Raw genomic sequence first — 26229 nt, 5'->3', positions numbered from 1 at the left:
CACTTCTGAATGTATAAAGGTAGCTAGTTAGGATACGTTATGATGTTAATTTTTGTTTAGCTGTTTATCAAGAAAGTTTTTTTCTCCTATACAAGCTATTAATCTCATCTGAAGAGATCCTGCATTTCCTTATTATTCCATCACCATAGCTGGAATACATAACCCTTCATTTATTCCAGTCGGGGGAAAAAAAAATTAGTGAAATCTAGAATTTATTGCATTCTTGAGTAAGTATGGTTTGTTTTTTAAAAAAATCATTAAGAATTACTTCTTGCTAGGCACTGTGCTAGGAGACACTATGGATTTGGAATGGAGTAACATAGGTTCAGTCTAAAAGGACACAATGCAGGAGAAAAAAGTCATGTTACATGTGTGGAATTTAGGTGCTATAGGAGTGTGGACAATAGGGGAAGTTCACTCAGCAAAGGGGTAGGCATTTAGGGAAGGCTTCACAGAGGAGGTGACCTTGGAGTTGAGTTGCATCTTGAAAACTGATCAAGAAAGCATATTCCAGGTAAAAGAAAAAAAATCAGCAAAGAGAAGAAACAACTAATATTAAATTGTCAGAGTGATTTTTAAAGTAACTTTTGGGGTTTTTTTTGGGGGGGGGTGGCTGCTACATCCCCATTTCTCAATGGCACTCAAATCAGAGTTTACAAATACAAGGTAACTATTTGGTTTACAAATATGTGGTCCCTATGGGAAGGCTGCCACTCTCCCCCTTCCCATACCCACTATATCGGTTATCTTTAACTGAACACAGAATTCTTACCTTAGCAAGTCTACTCAACACTAAGTACCATGATCAATAAAGTACCAATGGTCAATCATTACGGATAAAAGGGAGTGTATATGAGAAACATGCTTAACCATTTCTAATTTGATTGGGCAGAGACATGGTGGACATCCAGATGTGAGGCAGGGAGGCCTGGCTCTAAAATGTCTTTAGGCCTTTTCTAAAGTTCAAAATCTTAGGACACACCGTAGACTGATTAAATCCCAATCTGTGGAGATGGGTAAAAGGCTTCAGTATTTTCAAAGATTTGCAAACAATTCCCAATGTACAGACAAGTCTGAGGATGACTGCCTAAGGGATCTTTGTTAGGAAAAGCCAAATTCATCTCAGATTTAAAGCGTCAGAAGGATTAACAAATTGCACTTTCTAGGAAGAGGATGTTTCAGGGCAAGAGGACTCTGGTCAATAAGCAGATACCTTGAGTGCAGACCTGAGGGGCCTGGCCAAAGAGCAGGGCATCATCACCAAGGCAGGCAGACACAGACACGTGAGCTGGCCTTCAGGCACCTTTAAAGAGAAAGTTTTCATGGCTTGATGCCAATTTCTTATTTTCATTTCTTTCTACATTTCTAGAAATGCCTCAGGGCTGAAGCTTGAAGAGCATCGGCATAACAATGAAATGAGCTTAATTTTTGCTACACTCAACTTTCTTTCAAGGTATTAAGTTTGTATACAGGGGAGAAAAAAGCCCAGGTACTTTTAAAAAATCAATTAAATTATATTATGCTGAATTAAAAAGGACATACCTGCATAAAAATACTCAGTAGCACTACTATTTATTTGAAAATCATTTTGAAAATGCATTTCTTATTTAAAGTAATTAGAATTGAGGGTTAGATATCTGAGTACAGAAAGCATTGCTCTGAAAGCAGAGCCATTGTCAATACTATCTTAATCTCGTTGCAAAAAGAAAAAGTCTACCTTTTAATTACACCACAATGCTTCAAAATCTTAAGAAAAAATTTCAACTATTACACTTCATTCACAATTTTAAAATCTCTCTCGTGGGAGGAAGACTAAGAGGAAAGAGTTGTCAAGACTTTTCCATACCTTAATGTCCTTTTTAACTTTGACGTATTTGTACTAATACAGTACTGTGAAATAAAGACCAATTCAAGAATAGAATGAAGTTTAAAAGCAGCTCCTCTTGGAGTTCCTGTCATGGCGCAGTGGTTAACGAATCTGACTAGGAACCATGAGGTGGCGGGTTTGGTCCCTGGCCTTGCTCAGTGGGTTAAGGACCTGGCGTTGCCATGAGCTATGGTTTAGGCTGCAGATACAGCTCAGCTCCCGCGTTGCTGTGGCTGTGGCATGGCTGGCAGCTACAGCTCCGATTGGACCCCTAGCCTGGGAACCTCCACATGCCACGGGAGCAGCCTTAGAGAAGGCAAAAAAAAGCAGTTCTTCTCTTTCTGCACAGGGAACAATTTCACTGATTTAAATTAGAAACTTCTAGTTTGGGGAAGGAGAAAGGGAAGGCAGAAGTGAGAAACAGGTGATCTGTGAACCAGAGCTGATCCTCAACTGCTCTCTAATAGGGGGAAAAGCCTGAAGATTTCTGGAGCCAAACAAAAGTAATAAAGTGGAAAATGAAGTTTTAAAATCCACACACATCACTGAATTTATCTATTTTCTTCTAGACAATGTAATTTTACAAAAGTTAAGTTCGACCTCAAAGGATTTCTTTTTCCAGTTCTGAACTGAAAATAGACAGGTCTAAGCTCAGTCTAGTTTACAAGTTCAAAATACTTAAATGATCCATAACTCATCTATTTAGCAAAGACAATACAAGTGAGCTGTATTAGTGTCTGGTTAAAAATTACCTTATCTGTTCTTGGTTAAAAATCACCTTATCTGCTCCTTGCTCCTTGCAAGTTCCACTGAAGCATGCTCCCTAAGAGACAAAGAAAGGACTCCGTAAAATTCAGTTCCCAGTATAGGGACCCTCTAGCCTGTTTTGGTGGGATTAGTGCTGTCAGGAATGGAGCGCCCCCTAGAGGCCAGTATTCCAGATAGTTTTATCCATTAGAGCAGTGGCTCTCAAGTATACCCCCTGCAGGAAGAGCATCAGCATCATCTGAGAACTGATTAGGATGCAGTTCTGGGACCCTACTTGACTTAATTAATTTGGGGCTGCTATAACAAAATATCACAAACCATGTATCTTAATAAAGAAAGTTATTTCTTACAATTCTGGAGACTGCAAGTCTAAGCTCAAGGTGCCAGCTGATTCAGGGTCTGGTGGGAGTCTACCTCCTAGGTCATAGATGGCACCTTGTGGCTGTAACCTCATATGGTGGATGAGATAAGGGAGTTTTCTTGGGCCTCTTTTATAACGGCACTTTCATAACCCCATTCATGAGAGCTCCATTCTCACAACCTAATCACTTCCCAAATGTCCCACCTCCTAGTACCATCACCTTGGGGGACAGGATTTCAACATATCAATTTCGGGGACGCAAACACTCAGACCATAGCACCACTTTTGCCACCGACTCTGTGGAGGGGTGCAGTGATCTGTTTGAACATGGCCTCCAGGTGACTCTGATGCACACTAAATTTGAGAATCACTATCCTTCAAGAGGTCAGAGAGTGAAGGTGTTACTATGTAAAAAAAATTATACAAACATGAATTAAGCTAAACTGTCTTTCTTCCAAGCAGATAAAAAAATTTAAGTTGATGCTTATATCAAGTAAATACATGGAGCTGTAATTGAGGAAATGTTCTAAGACCAAACTGTGCTTTAATGTATGAGAAAAAGCTTTTCCGGCAATTATCTTGAAAATATGGCTGTAAAGAGTGATTGTGTCCCTTGGTGTAAATGATAAAGTAATCTAAGTGTGTAATGCCATAAATATAAGAAGAGTATGGGGACCCTCCATCCCTAGAATCATCACTAATGAAAAGGACCAAGTCGTTTCATGGTCCTTTAACCCTTCCCCTTCATTGAGGACTGTAATCTGCCCCAAACCAATTCTTGGTTATCTGACTACAGAATGAAGTTGAACATGTCCACAGCCAAGGAGGAAATGAAGATAACAATGGAAAAAAAAAAAAACACTTTCCATATTTTTCATGACCTTTTTTATTTAACATACATAGTACATGTAAACAACTGGCATAAAATTCATAAAAATACAATACCCCTATGCATTATCACTTTATTCTTGACACATCCTTTCATTTTCTCCTTAATATCATTGTCCTATTTTAACACTACACTTGTTTTGCTAAGCACTTTTAGAGGCTTATCTTTTTATAGAAATACTGCCCCAACTTTGTTTTTTTTACTATCATAGCAAAAGCTATTTTTATCACCACCTAGTCCATCCTTAACCTTCTTCACACTAAAGCAAAAATATTTTTAAATGCTAAAAATGCATAAAATACTGAGCTTTAATACTGTTTTGTCGTGTATATCGAACCTACTACTACTCTATGTTGCCATAAAAGATATATATAATCTACAGCACCGGCTGTACCAGATGTGACCAAGGCTGAGTGTGCAGTGTAGCCCAAGGCCTCTGTTCTAAACTGACTGGCCTAAAATATAATCATAGCTTGCTGGTGGAGTTACATTAATAAATACTGTTACAAAAGACGTCTTCTGGAAAAAAAAAAAAACTAATTTGACTATTTTTATCTTTTCCTAGCATATGAAACAGTTAAAATAGTATTTTAATGCTTTTCCTATATAAATTTCAAACCATTACATGTGAACTTCCTGGGAAGGGAATTACTGAAAGGTGGGAAGAATAAAGAATAACTTTAAAACTAAAGTTTTTCAAAATTGTAACTGCTGGATGTACAAAACACATGTAGGTGAGAAACAATGGCAAATAAAGCAGAACACACACTTCCCCCTTCCTGCCTGTGGTGACTCTTAATCTTCCTTGGCCTCGAGTGCCCACTTGCCATTTTTCTGCATTTCTGCATCACCGCTCAAATTCCACTCCTAATCCACAACTCCCCAGATGCTTCCCTGTTTTCTGCAACTGGCAAAAGACCACGAAATAAGTCACCCAGCAAGTGAGAAAGAGGGGCAGGCACCTGAAGACACTGACAATCTCAGGCCAGGAGAAGGCTCCCTGGGAAAGGCGGGCTCTGGGCAGGCGGGGGGCTGCACACTCCTCAGCCCAGGCTGTCTCGGCAGCTGTCTGCTCTAAGCAAGCTAATGCTTCTTCCCCCAGACCAGGCTTGTCCTTGGGCTCTGGTGAGAAGGCAGAAAGAGAACAGCTCTTCAGTGGCTCCCCGGAGCGGGCACTGGAAACCGTCCCTGAGGACTCAGGTCTCCAGGACAATCCACAATGAGGTTAATCTGCCTGTGGTTAATAAAGAGAACACTGTGTAATTAAATGTGTAATCTGCCAGAGTCACGGTTTGCTTAGAACGTTATATCTTAGAGCCATTCCTCAGAACTATGAGGACTCACTGTTTTGAAGAATCTCATTTCACACAAATTAACTTCTAAGAAACAACAATTCATACTAAGAATTTAAAGCAAGTTTGCAAATTTTTCAAAATAAAAATAAACAAGAAAGAAAAGAAGTAGAGAAGCCTGAATATATTCACTCCTCATACGGAAATGATGGTTTTTGGAACCCAAATTATAACATAAGGCTTAAGGCTTTGTCTTATTAAAGACAGGCAATTTTAAAAGTAAAATATAAAAACCTCACTCACTTAACATTATTCATTTACTTGTTTGACAGAAAAATTAGTCATACTTTATTGTATCTTAATAATAAAAGAAAAATTACCATATACTATAGCCTACAGTTGCACTATAAATTATGTCTACTCAAATATACATTAGTTTCTAGATGCATTATATTTAGGGTTGTTCAAAATAGTTTTTCTTAAAACTACAATTATACATGAAAAATTTTAAGTGGCTTAAAGGTATTAAAATATAAACATTTGAATAATACCAAAAATGAGAAAAGTACACAACTGTCATTAAATTTTTTAAACCAAGAATAAGTACGTGTTAACCAACTAAATAAGTGAACAACACTTAACAGACAAAGAATGTTGGGAAAGAGACAGAAGCACATGCGTGTGCGTGCACACACACACACACACACACACACACACACACTCTAATGCCACATGACTGGTAGTTACAAGAATTTGGTCCTAGTCACTACATCCAAGAGTCTGGATTAATAATGAGCAGAAAACGCTTCATTAACCCAAGCAACAGAGTGCATAGGAATGTGAAGTGGAATAAACAGATAATTCTCCATAGCAAATACCCATATCTGCCCCATCTACTCTCACTGAGGTTGACAACAGGGGCTCACAATAATCACTGAAATGTTCACAAAACAAGAGCAAAAGGTAGGAAAAAAAGCAAGGGGCATCGATAGTCCATGAACTGTAAAAGCAGCCCCTACGCAGCTCAGAATTGACTCTATGTTCATATCACCCTTTCCACGACCCATCATATTTTTTAATACACGAGCTTTGCTCACTTTAGCACAAATATTTAAGTCAAGTACAAGCATGTACTCATTTGCATAGCAAATTTTAAGGGCTGCACTGAAACAGTAACCAACTGATAAAGGCTTAAGTATTTTTACAATCAGGATGACATTCGAATTGACCAAATAAGACGTTTTCCATTTGAAAACAGTTGCCTACGAAAGTTTTGGGGATCTGAATTAAAAACAAGGCATGAGTTACTAGCAAAACAGGAAAACCATTACTGGTGGACTTCTCTGTAGGCAGCGGTCATTCCTCTATAACTTCTAAGACTTTGTAAACACTGTTCTGGAATACAGTGGTGAAGTGAGGCTTGGACTCCTTCACCAAGATGTTACATAAGGGAGGTTTCCCAGCATTAGCAGGATCTTCCACATCCCAGATTTCGGGCATACTGCAACCAGGCCTAGGGAAATTAACATGCAAAATTAAAAATCACTGTGCATTATATAATGGCAGATAAAACAGAGCACACCTTTCATGACTGCTCTCATTTCATTTTTCTCAACTTACTTTAAAGAAAAATCCTACCATGGTTATTTATATTTATGTAAGCTATCGTAAATTATTTTTTTTGTTTGTTTGTTTTTTTTTTTTTTGGTCTTTTTTTTTGCTATTTCTTGGGCTGCTCCCGCGGCATATGGAGGTTCCCAGGCTAGGGGTCCAATTGGAGCTGTAGCCACCAGCCTACACCAGAGCCACAGCAACGCGGGATCCGAGCCGCGTCTGCAACCTACACCACAGCTCACAGCAACGCGGGATCGTTAACCCACTGAGCAAGGGCAGGAACCAAACCCGAAACCTCATGGTTCCTAGTCGGATTCGTTAACCACTGCGCCACGACGGGAACTCCATCGTAAATTATTTTTAGAACAAGGTGAACACAGCACAGGTGACTATAAAGAAAGACATAGAATGTATGTAAATTCAGGTAGTGGGTTAAGAGATCTCAGTTAAATTCTGTCTCATCTACTTAGCAAGAATGCACTATTGGACAGTTCACTCAGCCTCACTCTCCATACTTGTAAATGGGAAGTACTGACAACAGGGAATTAGAGACTGTACCTAGCAGCATGCCCAGCACACAGCAAGAGGTTAAGATACTGATGCAGAAAATTACATGCGCACACCTCTGAGAGACCATGGGCTTGGTTCCAGACCACCACAATAAAGCAAGTATTGCAATGAATTTTTTAGTTTCCAAGTGCACATAAAAGTTATGTTTATACTGAAGTTTATTAACTGTGCAATAAAATTACATATCTTAACTTAAAAATGTTTTTACTGCTGGGAGTTCCTGTCATGGCTCAGTGGTAAGGAACCCAACTAGTATCCATGAGGATGTAGGTTCAATCCCTGGCCTACGCTCCCTGGCTGTAGAGTAGGCTGACAGCTGCAGCTCCAATTGGACCCCCAGCCTGGGAATTTCCATATGCTGCAGATGCAGCCCTAAAAAGCAAAAAGGAAAAAAAAGAAATTTTTATTGCTAAAAAAATGTTAATCATCATCTGAACCTTCTGTGATAAGGCTTCCTTTTTGTTTTTGCTGGTGGAAGGGCCCTTAAAATGAGATAATAATGAAGTTTGCCCATGGATTGGTCCTCCCTTTCATGGATAATTTCTCTGTAGCATGCAATACTATTTGATAGCATTTTATTCACAGAGGAACTTCTTTCAAAGTTGGAATCAATACTCGCAAACCCTGCTGCTGCTTTATCAACTAAGTTTATTTAATATTCTAAATCCTTTGTTGCCATTTTAGCAATCTTCACAGCATCTTAGTCAGGAGTAGATTCCATCTCAAAAAATTACTTTCTCTTGCTCATCCTTAAGAAGTAATTCCTCATCCATTAGTTTTATCAGGAGATTGTAGCAATTCAGTCACATCTTCAGGCTCCACTTCTAATTCTAGTTATCTTGCTATTTCCAACACATCTGCAGTTATTTCCTCCATTGAAGTTTTAAATCCCTCAAAATCATCCATGAGGGTGGAATTAACGTCTTCCAAACTGCTGTTGAGATTTTGACCTCTTTCCAGGAATCACAAATATTACTTTTTTTTTTTTTTTTTTTTGGTCTTTTTGCCTTTTCTAGGGCTGCTCCCTTGGCATATGGAGGTTCCCAGGCTAGGGGTCCAATCAGAGCTGTAGCCACCGGCCTACACCACAGCCACAGCAATGCAGGATCCGAGCCACGTCTGCGACCTACACCACAGCTCACGGCAATGCCGGATCCTTAACCCAGTGAGCGAGGCCAGGGATAGAACCCGAAACCTCATCATGCCTAGTCAGATTCGTTAACCCCTGAGCCATGATGGGAACTCCCAGAATCACAAATATTCTTTTCTTTTTTTTTTTTTTTTTCCTGCAGCATATGGAGATTCCCAGGTTAGGGGTCGAATTGGAGCCGTAGCCACAGGCCTATGCCAGAGCCACAGCAACTCGGGATCTGAGCCACATCTGCAACCTACACCACAGCTCACGGCAACGCCGGATCCTTAACCCACTGAGCAAGGCCAGGGATCGAACCCACAACCTCCTGGTTCCTAGTTGGATTCATTAACCACTGCGCCATGACAGGAACTCCACAAATATTGTTAACGGCACTCAGAATGGAGAATCTCTTCCAAAAAGGTTTTCAATTGACTCTGCCCATATCCATCAGAGGAATCACCACTGTCTATGGCAGCTATTATAAAATATATTTATTAAAGTATAAGACTTGGAAATTGGAATTATTCCTTGATCCATGGGCTGGAGAATGGATATTGTGTCAGCAGGCATGAAAACAACACTGACCTCCTTGCAGACATCAGAGCTCTTGGGTGATCAGGTGCACTGTCGATGAGCAGTCTTATTTTGAATTGAATCTTTTTTTCCTGGGCAAAGTCTCAACAGCAGACTTCACATAGCAAGTACTGTAATGCAGGCTTTGTTGTACCATTTATAGAGCACAGGCAGAAGAGACTGAACACAATTATTAAGGGCACTAGGATTCTGGGAATGGTAAATGAGCACTGGTTTCAACATCAAGTTACCAGCTGCTTTAGCCGCTAAACAAGAGTCAGTCTTTTCATTGAAGCTTTGAAGCCAAATGTTGACTTCTCCTAACTATGAAAGTCCTAGATGGCATCTTCTTCCAACAGTCATCTGTGCTGAAAATTTGTTGTTTGCTCTAGCAATATTCATTACTGATCTTAGCTAGATCTTCTGGATACCTTGCTGCAGCTTCTACATCAGCACTTGCTGCTTTACCTTATACTCTGATGCTATGGAGATGACTTCTTTTCTTAAACCTCAAGAACCAACCTCTCCTAGTTTCAAACTTTTCTTCTGTATCTTCCTCACCTCTCTCAGCCTTCAAAGATCCAAGGAAAGTTAAGAGTCTTGCTCTGAGTTAAGCTTTGGCTTAAGAATATTGTGGCTGGTCTGATCTTCTGTTCAGACCACAAAAACTTTCTCCCTATCAGCAATAAGGCTGTTTTCACTTTCTTATCATTCATGTGTTCACTGGAGTAGCACTTTTCATTTCTTTCAGGAACTTTTCCTTTGCATTCACAACTTGGTTAACTGTTTGGCACAAGAGGCCTAACTTTTAGCCTATCTTGGCTTTCAATGTGTCTTCCTTACTAAGCTTAATCACTTCTAGCTTTTGATTTAAAGTGAGAGACATGGGGAGTTCACATCAAGGCACAGCGGAAATGAATCTGACTAGGAACCATGAAGTTGCAGGTTTGATTCCTGGCTTTGCTCAGTGGGTTAAGTATCTGGTGTTGCTGTGAGCTGTGGTGTAGGTCACAGACACAGCTGGGATCCTGTGTTGCTGTGGCTGTGGTATAGGCCGGCAGCTATAGCTCTGATTTGACCCTTAGCCTGGGAATCTCCATAGGCCGCAGGTACAGCTCTAAAAAGCAAAAAAATAAAACAAAATAAAGTGGGAGACATGGGATTCCTTCTTACACTTGAACACTTAAGAGGCCACTGAAGGGTTATAAGTTGGCCTGTGTCTCAAGGTACAGGGAGGCCCAAGGAGAGGGAGAGAGATGGGGGAATGGCTGGTTGGTAGAACAGTCAAGATACACACAGTATTTACCCACCAAGTTCGCTGTCTTACGTGGGGTTCATGGTGCCCCCAAACAATTACAATAGTAATATCAAAGATCACTAATCACAAATGACTATGATAAATATGAATAAATATGGTAAAAATAAAAGTTTAAATATTTCAGGAATTACCAAAATGTGACACAGACACAAAATGAGCATTTATTATTTACCAAATCCGTTCTTATCCCATTAATCAGTAACTGATATGTTACTTTCAAATCTTTATTACCTAAGTATTTTACAATCACCAATGTAATAACTGATTCATGGAAGCCTAAGAAGTGGATACAAGAACCACATGGTGAAAGGCTATTGATTATAAAGAAGATCTGTCTTCTCAAAATGGAGAGGGTTGTGGGACACACTTTAATCAAGTGACCAAACTTAGCATTATCAATAACAGAACAAAGTGACATGTACCTCCTGAAACAACATAACAGAAAGTACCTAATACCTCCTATGTTGTATTCTTGCCAAATTGTGTCAAATCGAATCTAATCATGGGGAACAAATTAGACAAATCCTGATGTGGGACATTCTTACAAGATAAATGGCCTGGACTCTTCCAAAAATACCAACGAAGACAAAAAAGATGAAAGGAATTTCATAATTTTTGTATTTTTTATTAATGTTAAAAAACAGGAGTTCCCACTGTGGCTCAGTGGTAACAAATCCAACTAGCAGCCATGAGGGCAAAGGTGAGATCCCTGGCCTTACTCAGTGGTTAAGGATCCAGCGCTGCCATGCGCTGCGGTGTAGGTCGCAGTCGCAGCTCGAATCCTGTGTTGCTGTGGCGTGGCTGGCTGGCAGCTGCAGATCCGATTCAACCCCTAGCCTAGGAACCTCCACATGCTGTGGGTATGGTCCTAAAAAGCAAAAAAAAAAGAAAATTACAGAGATTTGACAATAGCTTATGTTTGCTTCACTTTTCTTTCTAAGAGCAAAAACTATTTCCAACAAGTCCCTTTTCTTCCCAATGGCAGCCCCACTCCCCTGCTCTCCACCATGAGGTAAGCACATTGACAGGAATGCTCATGCTTTCTCCTTTTCAGTAACATCTTTAATTTAAAAGGAACCTTTACCCAAAAGGTGGCAAAATTAGAACCTATCAAAAGGAATAAGTGAAAGTCCCAGTCACCCCCAATGCTGTTTCTTAGAGGTGGCTTCTGTAAAAAAAAAAAAAATCAGCATATATTCTGCTAGATCTTTTTTATCCACGTGCAGACATACAAGCACACAAAAACACAGGCACAGACATTTTTATATACACAGATGCTCCTGGGTTGCTTTTATAAAAATGAGATTAATCTGGGACTCCTCACTTAGCAATAAAAAGTGGCTACTGTTCCATCTGCTAAAGTATCTACTTTATTCTTTTTAATAGGTGCTAGCACTTCTATGTATTATTTAACCACTGTTTATGGACAGATATTCTAATTGTTTCTCATTTTGTCATTATAAAACAATGCTGATGTAAAAAATTTTGTGCCTGTATCTTCTGCAAGCTAAACTTCTAAAAGCAGCACTATCATTACATCAAAAGGCTATACAAATTTCACTTTGCCTCTATCAAATTACCTCCCCAAAAGGTATCAGCAATGAGTGTTTCTGCAAAGAGTATTCGGTGCACACCCTCATTGAGACCAGATTTTACCAATGTATGAAGATATGACTGGGCCCGGGTTTTCTACCTTTTAATTTTCTCACATATGCCAAGGCCAAACTGTTACTACACTGTGGGCCAGTGGTATTAGAGAGTGAGATAATACAGGAGGTAGAAAACTATCCAGCTCCTGAGGTCAACTGCTTCCAGGGAAAGAAGAGGGCAAAGAGCTGTCTGTGAGCTCTCAGTTTAACACCCTTCAGTCCTTTTTTGAGCTTCTAGACATTTCCCCAGGCCAGCCAGCTACATGTTTAAAATAGCATTAGTGAAAATCTGAGTAATTTTCTTCTGAATTTATTTTAATTTTATGTCAACTCTATTATGGAAATTAATGAGAAAGAAAGCACAGAACTGAGAATAAAAAAAGTAGTTCATTAAAAGCTCATCTACAACTTGCACTGGGTGTATTTTCATCCTTGTATCTGAACACAGGTTCCAAGTAGTTATGGAATGATCAGGTGTACAATTAAGCCACTCTGTCAATGACAGCACCTGAATACAGTGCCCACCAAGGTACAGAGCATAGTTTAGGCTCCAGATGGACATTAGTCCTTCTTTCCTTCATTCTCCCACTTGAATCCCCTATTTGCTGCCGTTGTTCTGACACATTTTTCTTTTCCAGTAACACACAGCTGTTTCAGGCTAGCACAACTGAATTAGAGAGCAAGGGCCAAGGCAATAAAGAAGATCCCCATGCTGGTGGAAAGCCCTGTCCAGAAACTCAGCTCTTCTTACTGCAGAGGCAAGCGCTGAATATCAGTCCTTCCCTTTTCTCTTCTGAGTCCTCCATTTGCTCTTCTGTCACAACAGAAAGCACAGCTGTGTTCTGTTTCAAGGTTTAAGCAGAGGCGCTGTCTAAGGTTTCCTGAGACTTATAATCAGTCTGACTTAAATCGTGTAGTGGATGGAGGGCATTGTTTTAGTTACTAAGTGAGGAAACCAGATGAGAGAAAGCCACTTCTTCACCTTCCCCCCTTCTCCACCTCTGCTGGAACAAACACAGCAAGGGCAGCTGAAGGTCCAGAAGAGAAATCCAGCACATCCTCCTCCCCACCCAACTCTCAGTCTGAGTGCCTGTGAGCTCTAAAAGAAGGTAATCAGAAGTCAGTTAAGGAGTTCCTGTTGTGGCTCAGTGGCAACAAGCCCTACTAGTAAACCATGGGGATGTGGGTTCGATCCCTGGCCTTGCTCAGTGCGTTAGGTATCTGGTGTTGCTGTGAACTGTGGTGTAGGTCACAGAACGCAGCTCGGATCCTGTGTTGCTGTGGCTATGGCATAGGTCACTGGCTGCAGCTCCAATTTGACCCCTAGCCTGGGACCTTCCATATGCTGCAGGTGTGACCCTACAAAGCAAAAAAAAAAAAAGAGAGAGGAAGCCAGTTAATTGACTGCTGACTTTGTTTAGTGTGCAAGATTTATTGCCACACTTCCTAAATTTGTCTTTTGATCCCTTCTTGTGTACAAAAACCAGTGCTCTACCCATCAGAACATGAGACTACTACAGCTATGCAATCCAAGGAGCTCCATCAGCATCTCAGAATAAAATACTGCAGCCTCTGCAATTTCAAAATACTATGCAGGGGTCCAGGAAAAAATGAAGAATCCTCAACCAAAGTTCATCATTACGCTGGGGGAAAAAAGACCGCAAAGTAATTTTTATGTTCTGATAACCTACAGGTGTCTTACACTGGCAGCGCTGACCTGGAGAGTTGGAGAGTGATCTCTGGGGCTATAAAGAAAATTCGAAGGCTGCTGGAAATCTCTGCCTAGAAACTGAGTTCTTCTGACTGCAAATGTCAGCCCATCATTCACTTATTACAATGTCCTCATCAAATTATTATGAGATGCTCATGATTTTTTTCCAAAATTTATATAACAAAGTTAAAGGCTATGTACAAATTTCATCTATACTCATACATTCATAAGGACTTAAAGCATTTTGGAAATTATGATTCTAAGAACAGTAATATTTTCTATAGATTGATTAAGTTCAAATCACTTGGGACATATGCACTGGAAAATCATTCCACAATCAACAATTGTTTCATGGAGTTCCCGTCGGGGCGCAGTGGTTAATGAATCCGACTAGGAACCATGAGGTTGTGGGTTCGATCCCCGGCCTTGCTCGGTGGGTTAAGGATCCGGCGTTGCTGTGAGCTGTGGTGTAGGTCGCAGACACGGCTCGGATCCTGTGTTGCTGTGGCTCTGGTGTGGGCTGGCAACTGCAACTCTGATTAGACTCCTAGCCTGGGAACCTCCATATGCCGAGGGGGTGGCCCAAGAAATGGTAAAAAGACAAAAAAATTAAAAATAAATAAATAAATAAATTCAAACAATTGTTTCAGTTTCCTTGTGGGCAATGCTTGATAGATACTGTATCACAGCACTATTTGTACTCCTGAGTCAATATTTAATCATTTTGTCTTACCACCCTTGTGTATCACTGAAATACAAGGTGAATGAGTATGATTAAAGCACATATACAGCAATCTCCTGAAGGCTTCTGTTAAAGAGTAGTGAGAATTTTAAAAATAATAGTATTCCATACATTATCCATGATTTCTGATAAAACTACTCCTTTCTGTGCTTCTCCTGGAGTGAATGCTTTGGTATTTTAATAGTAAGCTGTCATCCAAAGGCACCATTTCTAAACTGCCAACTTCAGAATTCCCATTTGCTTTGAAAATCTTACTAATTGTTGTTGCTATACTCTGCTTAGTGTGAAAATGATTTTTAAAACTATATACCCTAGAGAATATGGGTCACGGTAAAGTCAATTATTTCCCCGCTCCAATAAGATGCAAAAACAGCAAGAGAAAAGTTTCACTCTAAGGTGAAGCTGGGAGGCTCCCATCTATCACAGGATGTGGCATGGTGCAGAGAAACGGTATGGACAAAGCTGTTGTCATCATAATGAGACTCAGTTATTTGGTTTCAGACTCTGCAAGCCTTTTGAAAGAAAATACATTCAACTTTAAATAAAAGTGTTTCCAAAAAAACAACAAACATCAAAAGCAAATACAATTTGGGAAATTATCAGTAAGTGCCAAGACTTTTAAGGTAATGTGCACATGCAAATCATGATAAAATGACTAGAAAAAACTCCAAGTAATAATCAAAAAAGTTTCCTCTGCTTATACTTTCACATACATCTGACACAATTAACTAGGAAAGCACTTGCCATGAGGCTGAATTAACTTTAATGTCTTATGAATATAAGATACTAATTGTGTTGGGTACTCACTTGGATCTTCTTATACACCAGGACTCTTCCAGAATGTAATAATTCACTTGTAACTTTATCAATTCTCGCTTCACTTCTTCAGCTGCTTTTCGACTATACATTGAATATACTATTTTCGTTCTGGCTCTTTAAAGAAAAATAATTGGGCAGAAGATTTCCAAGATTAAAATAAAGTCCAAAATCAACCTTTTTGGACAAAAAAAGCACTTAATGGGACTAGGAGAAGGACTCTACAGAAGAATCAGGTCAAGAGAACAGTCTACACAGGAGTTCTTGCTAAGGGCCACTGGGGAAGACAATCAAAAAAGGCAGAAGTAGCTCAAGAGTCCTGGGAGAAAAGGTTAAGTTTAATGAATCCCTTCATTTCCAAATGTAGTCTTTTGGTTTGTTTGCCTGTTTGTTTCGTTATAAATTCTCTATCACTCTATCACACATAAGAGTATGAGCTACACAAACACATCAATAGGACTACTTTAAAGCTGCAAGAGTCCCAACTTTGATAACCAACAATTAGCATTAAATGGCTCTCCACTTTATTTCCAACTTTAAAAAAACAAAACAAGGAGCTCCCGTCGTGGTGCAGTGGTTAACGAATCCGACTAGGAACCATGAGGTTGCGGGTTTGATCCCTGCCCTTGCTCAGTGGGTTAAGGATCCGGCATTGCCGTGAGCTATGGTGTAGGTCGCAGATGCGGCTCGGATCCCGCATTGCTGTGTCTCTGGCGTAGGCTGGTGGCTACAGCTCCAATTCGACCCCTAGCCTGGGAACCTCCATATGCCACGGGTAAGGCCCAAGAAATGGCAAAAAGACAAAAAAACAAAAAAAACAAAATAAACAAAACAAAGTAAAAAAAACCCCTAAACTTATTTAACACAACTGCTCTGGAAATTAGGCTGCTAAAATTGATTTTTTAATGAAAAATCTTTTCCTTTATAAAAGGTCTGTCCCATTGTTACACAAAATAAAATATTAATAGGAGTTACCAAATACTTAGGAATGAATAGCTGATCAACCTAGAAATTGCATCGAAATTAAATCTATTTCCTTTTCAAAGAGAACACAACACTCTAACTTAGGAAGAAGATAGTAAAAAAACAAACAAACAAACAAAAAACACAACACAGGATTATTCTAGCAGGCTGTAGCAGCGAAATCAGAAAACTCTCTTTGAATGGGATTCCATTTCGACTGACTCCTCAGAATTTAAGAAAGAATTGAATTTCTATAAGAAAATCTTAATAAAATCCTATAAGCCTATAAGAAAACCTTACTAAAAACTATAGGCTAATGAATCTTCTGGGTAACTTATAAGGACCTGGGAGTTTTGGAGCTCTGTTAACAGAGCTGTCTGCTAACAGCCATGGAAAACAGACATGGTATGATATCTTTTTGCTGCCTAGGACAGAAGATAACCAAAGGCTGAAGTTTTATTGTCCTATGGATACTTACAGTTTATACAGAACTCAGCCATCTTACTTAAGCATTTTTTATCCCCTAATTCTGTAAATCATAGTTCACCATATCCTTCTTGAAAACTCGTTATTTTGCTGGTTCCCTCATTCAGTCTCTATCTGTATGAAATATCTGCTTTCAACGCTGGGATAACTGTGTACTAACCTCAACCCTGCATCTTCATAATGTGGATGATTCACAATGGGCCGAAGTGCAGAGAGTTTCACACTTGCCATTGTGGGCATGGCACCTGCAAACACTGCATCTGCAAAGCAGGGAGGAAGGTCTTAGGAAGAGACTTGGTGAGTGTGACAAGGAGTCTCCTTCTGGTCAGGTCAATTGCTTTCCAAGAGAAAAAGCTGAAGCCCATCTTATGACTTAGAGATTCAATGGCAGAACCAGAATGAAGTTGGGTGGCTGATAAAATGGCAGTCAACAACCAAGCTGGGGTAAACTATTCTTCCTTGGAAGATAAGAGTCTCATCATCTATTTCATTAATGAGGATTTCTGTTTCTTTTGATTGCTTGTTTTTAATATCTTTTCCTTCTTCTAGGAAAGAAGTAACAAATTGACTAGGGAAGTTTTATAGCACCAAGGAATTCTAGAAGATGATTTAATAATTGACGCTCAGATGACAATGAAATCTCCCTTTCTATACATGAATAAAATATCACATTTCATGAGTTCATTTCAAGAAGGAATGTAAAGATCTAAGATTAAAAATTAATTAGGAAAATAGGAGTTCCCGTCGTGGCGCAGTGGTTAACGAATCCGACTAGGAACCACGAGGTTGCGGGTTCGGTCCCTGCCCTTGCTCAGTGGGTTAAGGATCCAGCGTTGCCGTGAGCTGTGGTGTAGGTTGCAGAGGCGGCTCGGATCCTGCGTTGCTGTGGCTCTGGCGTAGGCTGGCGGCCACAGCTCCGATTCGACCCCTAGCCTGGGAACCTCCATATGCCGCAGGAGCAGCCCAAGAAATAGCAAAAAGACAAAAAAAAAAAAAAAATTAGGAAAATAAGCATAACATAAATTATTTTAAAAGTTGTGCCAGGTAAAACTCTGAAGACATTTGGAAAAAAATAGAATTTATCAAAAATAGATAAATAAGTGACTAAGAAAACATGGGTAACATTTCCTTCGCAAGCCATGGAAGAAAGACTGGCATCTTTTTCTGGAAAATCTAGAAGCAGGACTTAGAAAGATTTAAGACCACTGGAAGTAACTTGGGCCTAACCTAAGATTTTGCAGTGGTATATAAAATTGTGAAGAAAACCATAGCTAAAATAATATAACTTTTATTTTTTACCTGGTTTAGTACTATATTTGATCCATTCTATAAGTTCTTCTTGTGGCAAATTGCTGAACTCCCCTACAATATTCCACTGGGTTTGCAGATTTGCTGAACCCTGTATTGACATTGCGGCTAACACAGCAAAAACAACAGCACCAGGATGTACTTTGCAAAAGAGCCATCCAAACAGCTGAAATCGAATTAAGAATGTATTGATAATTGTTAGTACAAAGCATCTTGTATCCAATAAGCAAAAGTTCTCCCCAGAGAAGTCTCTGCTACAATCCCAGATAAAGGATTAATTATTCTAAAGAAAAGTTCTAGAAACGATAATCAGAGGGATCAAAAGAATTCTACCAGTAGCCTTACACAGGTGAGACCTGATTTAAGACACTCTCTCAACTTTTTCTCTCTACTCCCAGATTTGGGTAAGGTCATGCCTACCTACATAATTTGCCAGACCTCGTGCAAAATAAAAATGTGGCTTCCTTACTAAATATTATTAAGAAGTTCAAAACAGCAGCAGCAGAGCATCAATCTAGGTGCAGAGGGCTTCTGAGTGTAGCCCCTGTGCGATCACAGAGGTCCCACACCTATGAAGCCCGCCTGGGGCAAGGCTCAGTACTTCTCTATCATCTGTCACGCCGCAGGTGGGATCTAAGGTGAGAGGCTTCTCATCACCCTCTTCCTGTCCCAGCCTGGAGGAGTCAGGAACAGGGGCCGCACACCCCAGTTAGCCTCTGGAAAGCAGTGCATCCTTAATGTAATACCAAGATCTGACTGGGAACCCTGAGGTGGACTACTTTTCTCCATCTTCGAATAGCCCACTCTCACTAACAAGACTTTGTCTCTGTTGTCCTCTCCTTAGTACTGTTTCTCTGCATGTCTGTAGAGCTAGATATCAAGTATTTTAAGGGCATATATCCACTTTTGCTTTTTGATTTTTCTCTCTACCACTCTACCCCCTCATGCCTGGAACACGGTACAGAGGCTTAGTAAATATTTGCTCAATTTAAAAAAAGTAACGCTGCTGCACCTTGGCTAGTTGATTAATGAAAAAGCGACCCTATATAGAAGCATCAATCTGTGGACACAGAACAAGGAGACAGATATCTAGGAAAAAAAAAAAAAAAAACCTTCACATAACAAAGATGGCCTAAACTAAATACTAAAAAGTAAAGAGTTAGGGGTGTGCCTATGAATGGACACTCAAATAAATGGAAAAACATTTTTAAGTTTGATACTAAAGAACAGATAATTTGAATGTACTGATAACTTGAAATCAATTGTTAAGGTTCTTTGTGATATGAACGTCAAAAAAAAAAAAAAATGTCCTTAACTAAGCTCTGCTTTCTATCAACATCTGTAGTTATCACTCATGAATTCAGCCTACACTGACTGAATGTTTGTTGTATTTTTAGGAATGTAAAAGATAAATGATTCCATTTTGGCCCTTACCCTTTAGGAAAGATTAGTACAAAATCATGAAGAACGCTAATAACAATTTAAAGAACTCTGGGTAATTCGATATTATTTTAGGGCCACTCAATAACAAAGGCTGGAGTAGAATTACCATAGCACCTATAATGCCAGCATAACAAGCATCTCACCTGTCTTGAGCAGATCAAGGAAGCCATAACACACATGTGTGGTGTCAAGAAGAGTTTTAGTCTCATAATTAAAACACCAAGAACTGTGTATGCTAACAGTTGCAATGCATGATAAACCAGCTGAAAGAAAGAGAAAATAATTTTTACTCCTATTTACGAAGCTTAAGAATATGGTGTGAAATTGGTGAATATACAGAAAGGAGGACTTTTTCTCAGTAACAATATATATTTTTAATTTTATGGCTGCACCCACGGCAAATAGAAGTTCCAGGGCCAGGGACTGAATCCAAGCCACAGCTGCAACCTACGCCAAACCTGTGGCAACACTTTAACTCACTGTGCTGGGCTGGGGATCAGTGATCCGAGCCACTGCAGTGAGATTCTTAACCTATGGTGCCACAGTGGTGACTCCTCAGCAAAAGAATTTTGATTTCTGAAATAAACAAGTCTTAAAATCTACTTTCAAACTCTCCATTTTATTAGAGAGCTAAAACTATAAAGTCCCTAAGGCAAGTGGTTTTATAATTCTGCTTAGAATCAAGCCTGTAGTTAATAAAGCCCACATTTCTAAATATACCTTGGCGCTACCATCAGATGAGGCAGGAAAGTGGTCAAGAGAAATAACTGCTATTTTGGATCCCAAAACTCCACCTCAGAAGTGCCATCAACACCATGTGGAAATATGAAATACAGTCATTGCGCCATTGTTAAGAGAGTAGATCTTAAAAGCCCTCATCATAAGAAGAAGAAAAAAAATCTGAGTAATTATGTACGGTAACAGACGTTAACTAGACTTACTGTGGTGATCATTCCACAATGTATGGAAATTTGAATCATTAAGTACATTTGAAACTAACATATGTCAATTATTGTCAAAAACAAAAAACATGGCTTGAATTGACAGAGACGGGAACAGCAGTCAGTCACATCTCTGAGGCCTCAGGGGAGGGCGAGCAGAGAGGAAAGATACTCCAAGTGGGCTCCAGCAGTGAATGGCTATTACCGTGAGGATGGTCAGAGCAGCCCACATGAGTTTCCTTCTCAGCTGTCTTAACAAATGAATGTTTGTAGTAAAAACACATACAAGCTATTTTGAAAGATGATTAATGACAATTACCATTAAAGTCAGAAAATGGAACTAGAAAAGCCCAAATTAAAATAAGGTAAATTTTGGTGATATTAAGTCTTTACCTCTCCATGATCAAACTGGTGTTTTCTGAAATGAAAAATGAAATATTGCTATTGAGTCACTTGAAACACTTACTTCAATAATGCGCATTTTTATCTTAGAAATGTGAGTTTTACAACTTCTATAATATTCCCCCAGGACACATACATGTAAATCAAAACAACTAAAAGTTATAAACCAAAATCGGTGCTACAATCTTTGAAGACAGTTTATCTTGCATATCCTACAAATCTGACTACATGAATAATTATCAGGCCAGCACGGCTCCCTGGCTGCCACACAACATACCTCACTGGTAACATCCTGGCCAAGCAGCGAGTGAAAGGAATGCTGAAGGCTTCACAGTCCCATAACCCTCCTCCTGTCCCCAGGGGTCCCTCAGCTCCCCCATAAATTATCACTACTGCGGAGACAATTTAGGAAGCCACATACAAGATTTTCTTCAGCAGCAGTTCTGAAACATAAAAATAGTCACGTATGCTATCTTTCACCTTGCTTGAGAGTTTTAATTTCCTAAGAAAGGATCCGTGCTTTGAGGCCCACATATCCTCCCATCTCACTCCAGTTCCCTTCCCACACCCCACCTGCTGTTGATTCTCATCAGAGCAGTTAGAGCAACCTTTTGAAAATGGGAATCCAGACATGCCACTCCCTTACTTAAAACTTCCCAAGGTTTTTGTCACCCCCTGCTGAGGGGGGGAGGGTGTATAATTAGAATCAACTCTCAAATCCTTACTATCCTAACCTGGCCCCCATTTCTCATCCTTGAAACTCATCTTCTATCACATTTCCTCTTCATTTCTGTGCCCCAGTCATGCTAGACTAATTTCATGATTTCAGCTTCCATGTTCAGTGTCCCTTTCCTTGCTCACTCCTATTCCATTTCCCTGTTTTATCTTCTCATAGAAAACAAAAGGTTCACCTACTGGTTTACTTGATTGTCATCTGTCTCTCCCTACTAAAATGAACCCTTGAGGAGTACAGGGTACAAATCCATCCACCCACTCAATTTCGTTGAGCACTGAAGACACTGGAGGTATAGCAGTAAACAAGATGGGAGAAAACCTGTGCCTTCACAGAGCTTTCATAAGTTGAAGAAGAGAAACATGAAGGAAATAAACACACATCACATTGGAGATAAACACTGTGGGGAAAAAGGAAACACGGCAAAAGATGCAGCTGCACCCAGCAACATATGTATATACGTGTGACTATACATATGGTTACCGACTAAGTGACCTCTGAGTTGGGCCTGAAGGAACTGAGGGTTTGAGCCTGAGGATCCTTTAGGGAAGAGCATTTCAGGCAGTGAGACAGACACGGCACAGCCTCATGGCAGGAGGTTCCACAGTAGGATAACAACAAAGATGGCAGATTAGAGAAGAGAGCATGAGGGGGAGAATGAGGAAGGTCCAGGCATGCGGACAGGGAAGCACATTAAGAGGTTCAGTTCTATGTTCACAAAAATTGAGACTGTCACTAGACACTCTAGAGATGATACATAGGGAGTCACGTGCACAAACGTGGATGGAGCTCAAGGGAGAGGTCTGGCCCAGAGTCACAAATGCGTGACTTGATAACATACACCTTCTATATCCCAAGCATGCCTAACGCATAGAGTTCAATTTTTTTTTTAATGAACAAACAAATGATTCAATTAACCCCTAATCTAGGTAGCACACAGTCTGAGAATTTGGTTTCAAAAATATTAATGTATTAGCAAACAGTAAAAATACTGGACAAATGAACAAAGTGCAACAGATCCTTCTTTATCCTTCTTTCATGCCAAGTAGAAATTATCAGTTACCATTTACTGAGCATCTATAATGTTAATAGAATCAGTATATTCCATTAAGTCCTCTCTTACAACTAGTTACTATCCCACCTGACAGCCAAGGGAAGCAAGTCACAGAGCTATGAAGTGGCAAGGCCAGGCCTCTATTTTGGCTGATTTCAGAGCTACTATATTTTCTACCTCATGCTCTCTCTGTCCTTGCTTTAGCTCCTAGGTCCCTGAGGAAAGGAGATACTGGTATTCACATCTTGATAATTAAAAACGTACCTTCCACCCCTTTCAATACTGGCATATGACTTTGGTATTTATGCAAAATGAAATATCAATGTGCCACTCTCCTTTCAAAAAAAGCTCTGATCCTACCTGAACTGAAAGCTCCATAAAGCTCTGTGGTTTTCTACATTTATTTCTATAGTTGAGTTATTATCGAAAAGACTGCTTTGTTTCTGTGAAAAGTTCTACCTCTCTCTTCCACAGCTGCATACTACAGCTGTTACCATAGCTCCTTTGCATGCTCTTAAAAAAAAATTCATCTCAATTGGAGAGAAAACTTGGCATTATACACCAGAAGCTTTTTCCTTTTTCCCCGGCCCTCAAAAGCATCAGGTCTAAGCAAGGACGCCAGTTATAGGAAGTAGTTTCTAAATGAAAAGAAAAATTGTCTCAAGAGGGCATGCAGTCATTTGTCATTGGTTGGAGGTGAAAGAACAATAAATAAGGCTCTGTATGTTATCAAAGAAAATATTCGGACACAATTTCAACAATCCCTACTCCTTAAAAAAAAATCCCACAAGAGTAAAATTACACTTAAAACTTCCTTTACAGGTTTTTTCTTCCAAATCCCTATGTACAAATAAACATACAAAATCTTCCTATTTTAAACATAAGTGTAACACCCTATATATTTTGTTTTGTAAATTTTTAATTCAAGGATGTACGATGAAGTATTTCCAGAAAGCTTATGACTTGGTCATAATTAAACCAATCCCACACTAGTGCATATTTTGATTATTTCTATTTTTCACATTACACGTTCTACCACAATGGGCATCTCTGTACCATTTCCTCCACATTTCTGTAAGCATTTCCAGAGGACATGATTACTGGTGAAACTGCGAGGTTAAAGGACAGGCCCACTGTCTGTTCTGCTTGTATTGACAAACTCCCCTCCCACCCACCTCTCATGGTGGGAAAGAGAAAATGGGAATTAATTTTTTTTCTCAATTGCTCATTGTGTCCTTCACTCATTTTTCTACTGGGCTTTTAGCATTTTTCTTACTAATTTATAAAAGTTCTTTACGTATGATGGTCATTAATCCTTTGTCATATATTGCAACTATTTTCTGCAAGTTGTATTTTTTTTTGAACAATGCTTACAGTATTTTACCAAACCAAAGAATTTATCTGGTCAACCTTGTCAATCTTTCCTTCTAGCTCACAGGTTTCATGTCATACTTAACAAGGCCTCTCTAAGCCTAAAATTATAAAAGTAATCTCTTGGTTTACATAGGAGTTTCATTTTTTTCTCTATTTAAATCGTTGCTCTCTCTGTAATTTATTTTATGTAAAAAGTGAGTATGGAGCCACTTTTACGTTTCCCTGCTCTTTTCTCAAAAGGCTGTCCACTGGTCCTAAAGGCTGTCCCCTGATCCTACAACCGTCAACAGAGTGGTTATTTTTGCTGCCAAACTGAAGCACAAAGCTGTGTCCTTCATGTACAGATTAGCATAGGGCTACTGTCGGATTGCTCTGGATGGGACCTTGGATATGCATAAGTGATGTGCTAAGCTCTGCACAGACAGGAAAAAATGAGACAAACAAAGAAGGGGGATGACAACAACTGAAAATATTATCAAAAGCTTAGTATATAACATGTAACTAAAAACTGCTTATTAAATCAATAAATTGGTAAGTTATAATCTACTTAACAAATGGAGGAAGTAATAAAATTATTAGTGTATTTACCTTATATGTGCCTGTTGTTTAGTTAAGACACTCCACATGTCACTAATAATCTGCAAATAGATTTTTAAACATTTAGAACAGCTATTTTTGAGAAAAAGAAAATTTTATCTTCTAAACTTTCAACCTTTTACTTAAAAATATAGAAGTACAGAGATGAGATAACTCAGAAAATAATAATTACAATAACACAATCTTAAATTTGTACAGTACTTGATCATATCTACACCAAACAACCCTATTTGGTAGATTTTATTATCCTCATTTTGTAAATGAGCAACAGGCCCAGAAGTACTAAATGATCACCCTACAGGTGGACAACAACTAAGAAGAGTCTCAAAAATAGACCTTTTGGCCTCTGATTCACATTCGGTGAATTCCACCATGACCCTGTTGTTGGCAATGCCTTTCCTCAAATATGCACGCACACAACTGGACAACCAGCTCAGAGAATGATAAGCACAACCACCTAAACCCCATGTTTTCCTATCTACAGTCACTGGGAGGTCACCTAATCTGAAATCCTACCCTCAACATGGATGTTCTCTGCGACACTGCTGATAGGTTTCAATTCAGCTCTTGGAAGAACCACCCAGCTGCTGCTTGACTCTTTTAACACCTTCCTAATCAGTCCAGATCAATGCTGGTCAAAAGCTCTAACTTCTAGAATTGGCAACAATTCTAAGGAGTCAAACTGAGTACAATCATATTTCCAAATGGCAGGCTTTTAAGTCTTCAAAAATAATTACACTCCTTCCATTCTAATCTTTCTTCTTTAAATCAAACATCCCAGCTTCTTAAACCAATCTAATCATTTCTGTCATCTCTAGCCATCTAGGGTGCTATCTTTTCAATGCATTCTGGACCACCAACATCTAGTATTTTTTTTTATGACCTACTAAGCGCACACCTACATGAAGTATGCAAAGGAAGCATAGAGCCTGGCATACAGCAGAGACGGACTAGCCATTAACTGATAAGATGTGAAAAGGAGCTGTGAGACTACAAAGCTGAGTATCTCAAAATGTCTGGCGAGGAGGGTAGAGGTGCCATCTGCTTCTCACTCTTCCCTTCCTTTTTAATAGAGATGATGTGAGGTTGATAACAACCTCTCTGACTTTCCAATTTTGCATCTGTCAAAATGGGGATAATAATATCTGTGACCCACAGTGCTGCTGAAGACCCAACTGAAACAAGGCATGTGAAGCATTTTAGGAGATCACAAATATATGATGTGAATAATAGTTATAGTACAGAGTATCCTACAACTCTATGCCATTGTATTAACACAGAAATAATAGCTACGAATCAGAAAACTTCTAGGTTCATCATTTGTTTTTTGATTACAGATTAATCCCAATTCATTCTCTTAAAACATCTGTAGTTACAGAGTTCACTCTTAAAAGAAAAAAAAGAGAGAATATCACACCACTCTTTGCTAAAGACTGGAACTTCCATGGCCTGATTTACATCTGGACTTAAAATTTCATTATCAACGCCAAGTTACGAGTCTGTTCTATCAAGTTTAATAATACACTGTTAATATTCTATTTTTTCCTTTTAATTAATAATAAACCCTATCCTGAAGTTAATGAACACTTCACAAATGACCTTAAATGCATATATTCAATAGTT

The 26229-nt window shown here is 39.3% G+C and overlaps 1 protein-coding gene across 16 annotated transcripts in view; it reads right to left on the bottom strand.

Moving 5' to 3' along the window:
* DPY19L1 (dpy-19 like 1) overlaps nt 1-26229 on the bottom strand; it is a 282848-nt gene that overhangs the window by 176661 nt on the left and 79958 nt on the right. For 12 of the 16 annotated variants that reach the window (XM_021079309.1, XM_021079315.1, XM_021079319.1 and 9 more), the window contains exons 16-24: nt 24598-24647; nt 20840-20864; nt 19649-19768; nt 18054-18228; nt 16915-17014; nt 15297-15422; nt 4848-6690; nt 2620-2690; nt 1214-1303 (exon numbers count right to left, since the gene is read on the bottom strand). In XM_021079309.1, coding sequence (XP_020934968.1) covers nt 6534-6690; nt 15297-15422; nt 16915-17014; nt 18054-18228; nt 19649-19768; nt 20840-20864; nt 24598-24647 — 753 coding nt within the window. In that variant the 3' untranslated portion in view covers nt 1214-1303; nt 2620-2690; nt 4848-6533. Of the gene's footprint in view, nt 1-1213; nt 1304-2619; nt 2691-3864; nt 6691-15296; nt 15423-16914; nt 17015-18053; nt 18229-19648; nt 19769-20839; nt 20865-24597; nt 24648-26229 lie in introns of those variants that run through there. The other 4 variants (XM_021079321.1, XM_021079324.1, XM_021079318.1 and 1 more) reach the window with 4 other exon arrangements.

Source organism: Sus scrofa, chromosome 18 (genome assembly GCF_000003025.6).
Source record: "Sus scrofa isolate TJ Tabasco breed Duroc chromosome 18, Sscrofa11.1, whole genome shotgun sequence".
In the NCBI taxonomy this organism is placed as follows: domain Eukaryota; kingdom Metazoa; phylum Chordata; class Mammalia; order Artiodactyla; family Suidae; genus Sus; species Sus scrofa.
The sequence above is the reverse complement of the archived record's forward strand: the minus strand, read 5'-3'. Positions and strand labels throughout refer to the sequence as shown.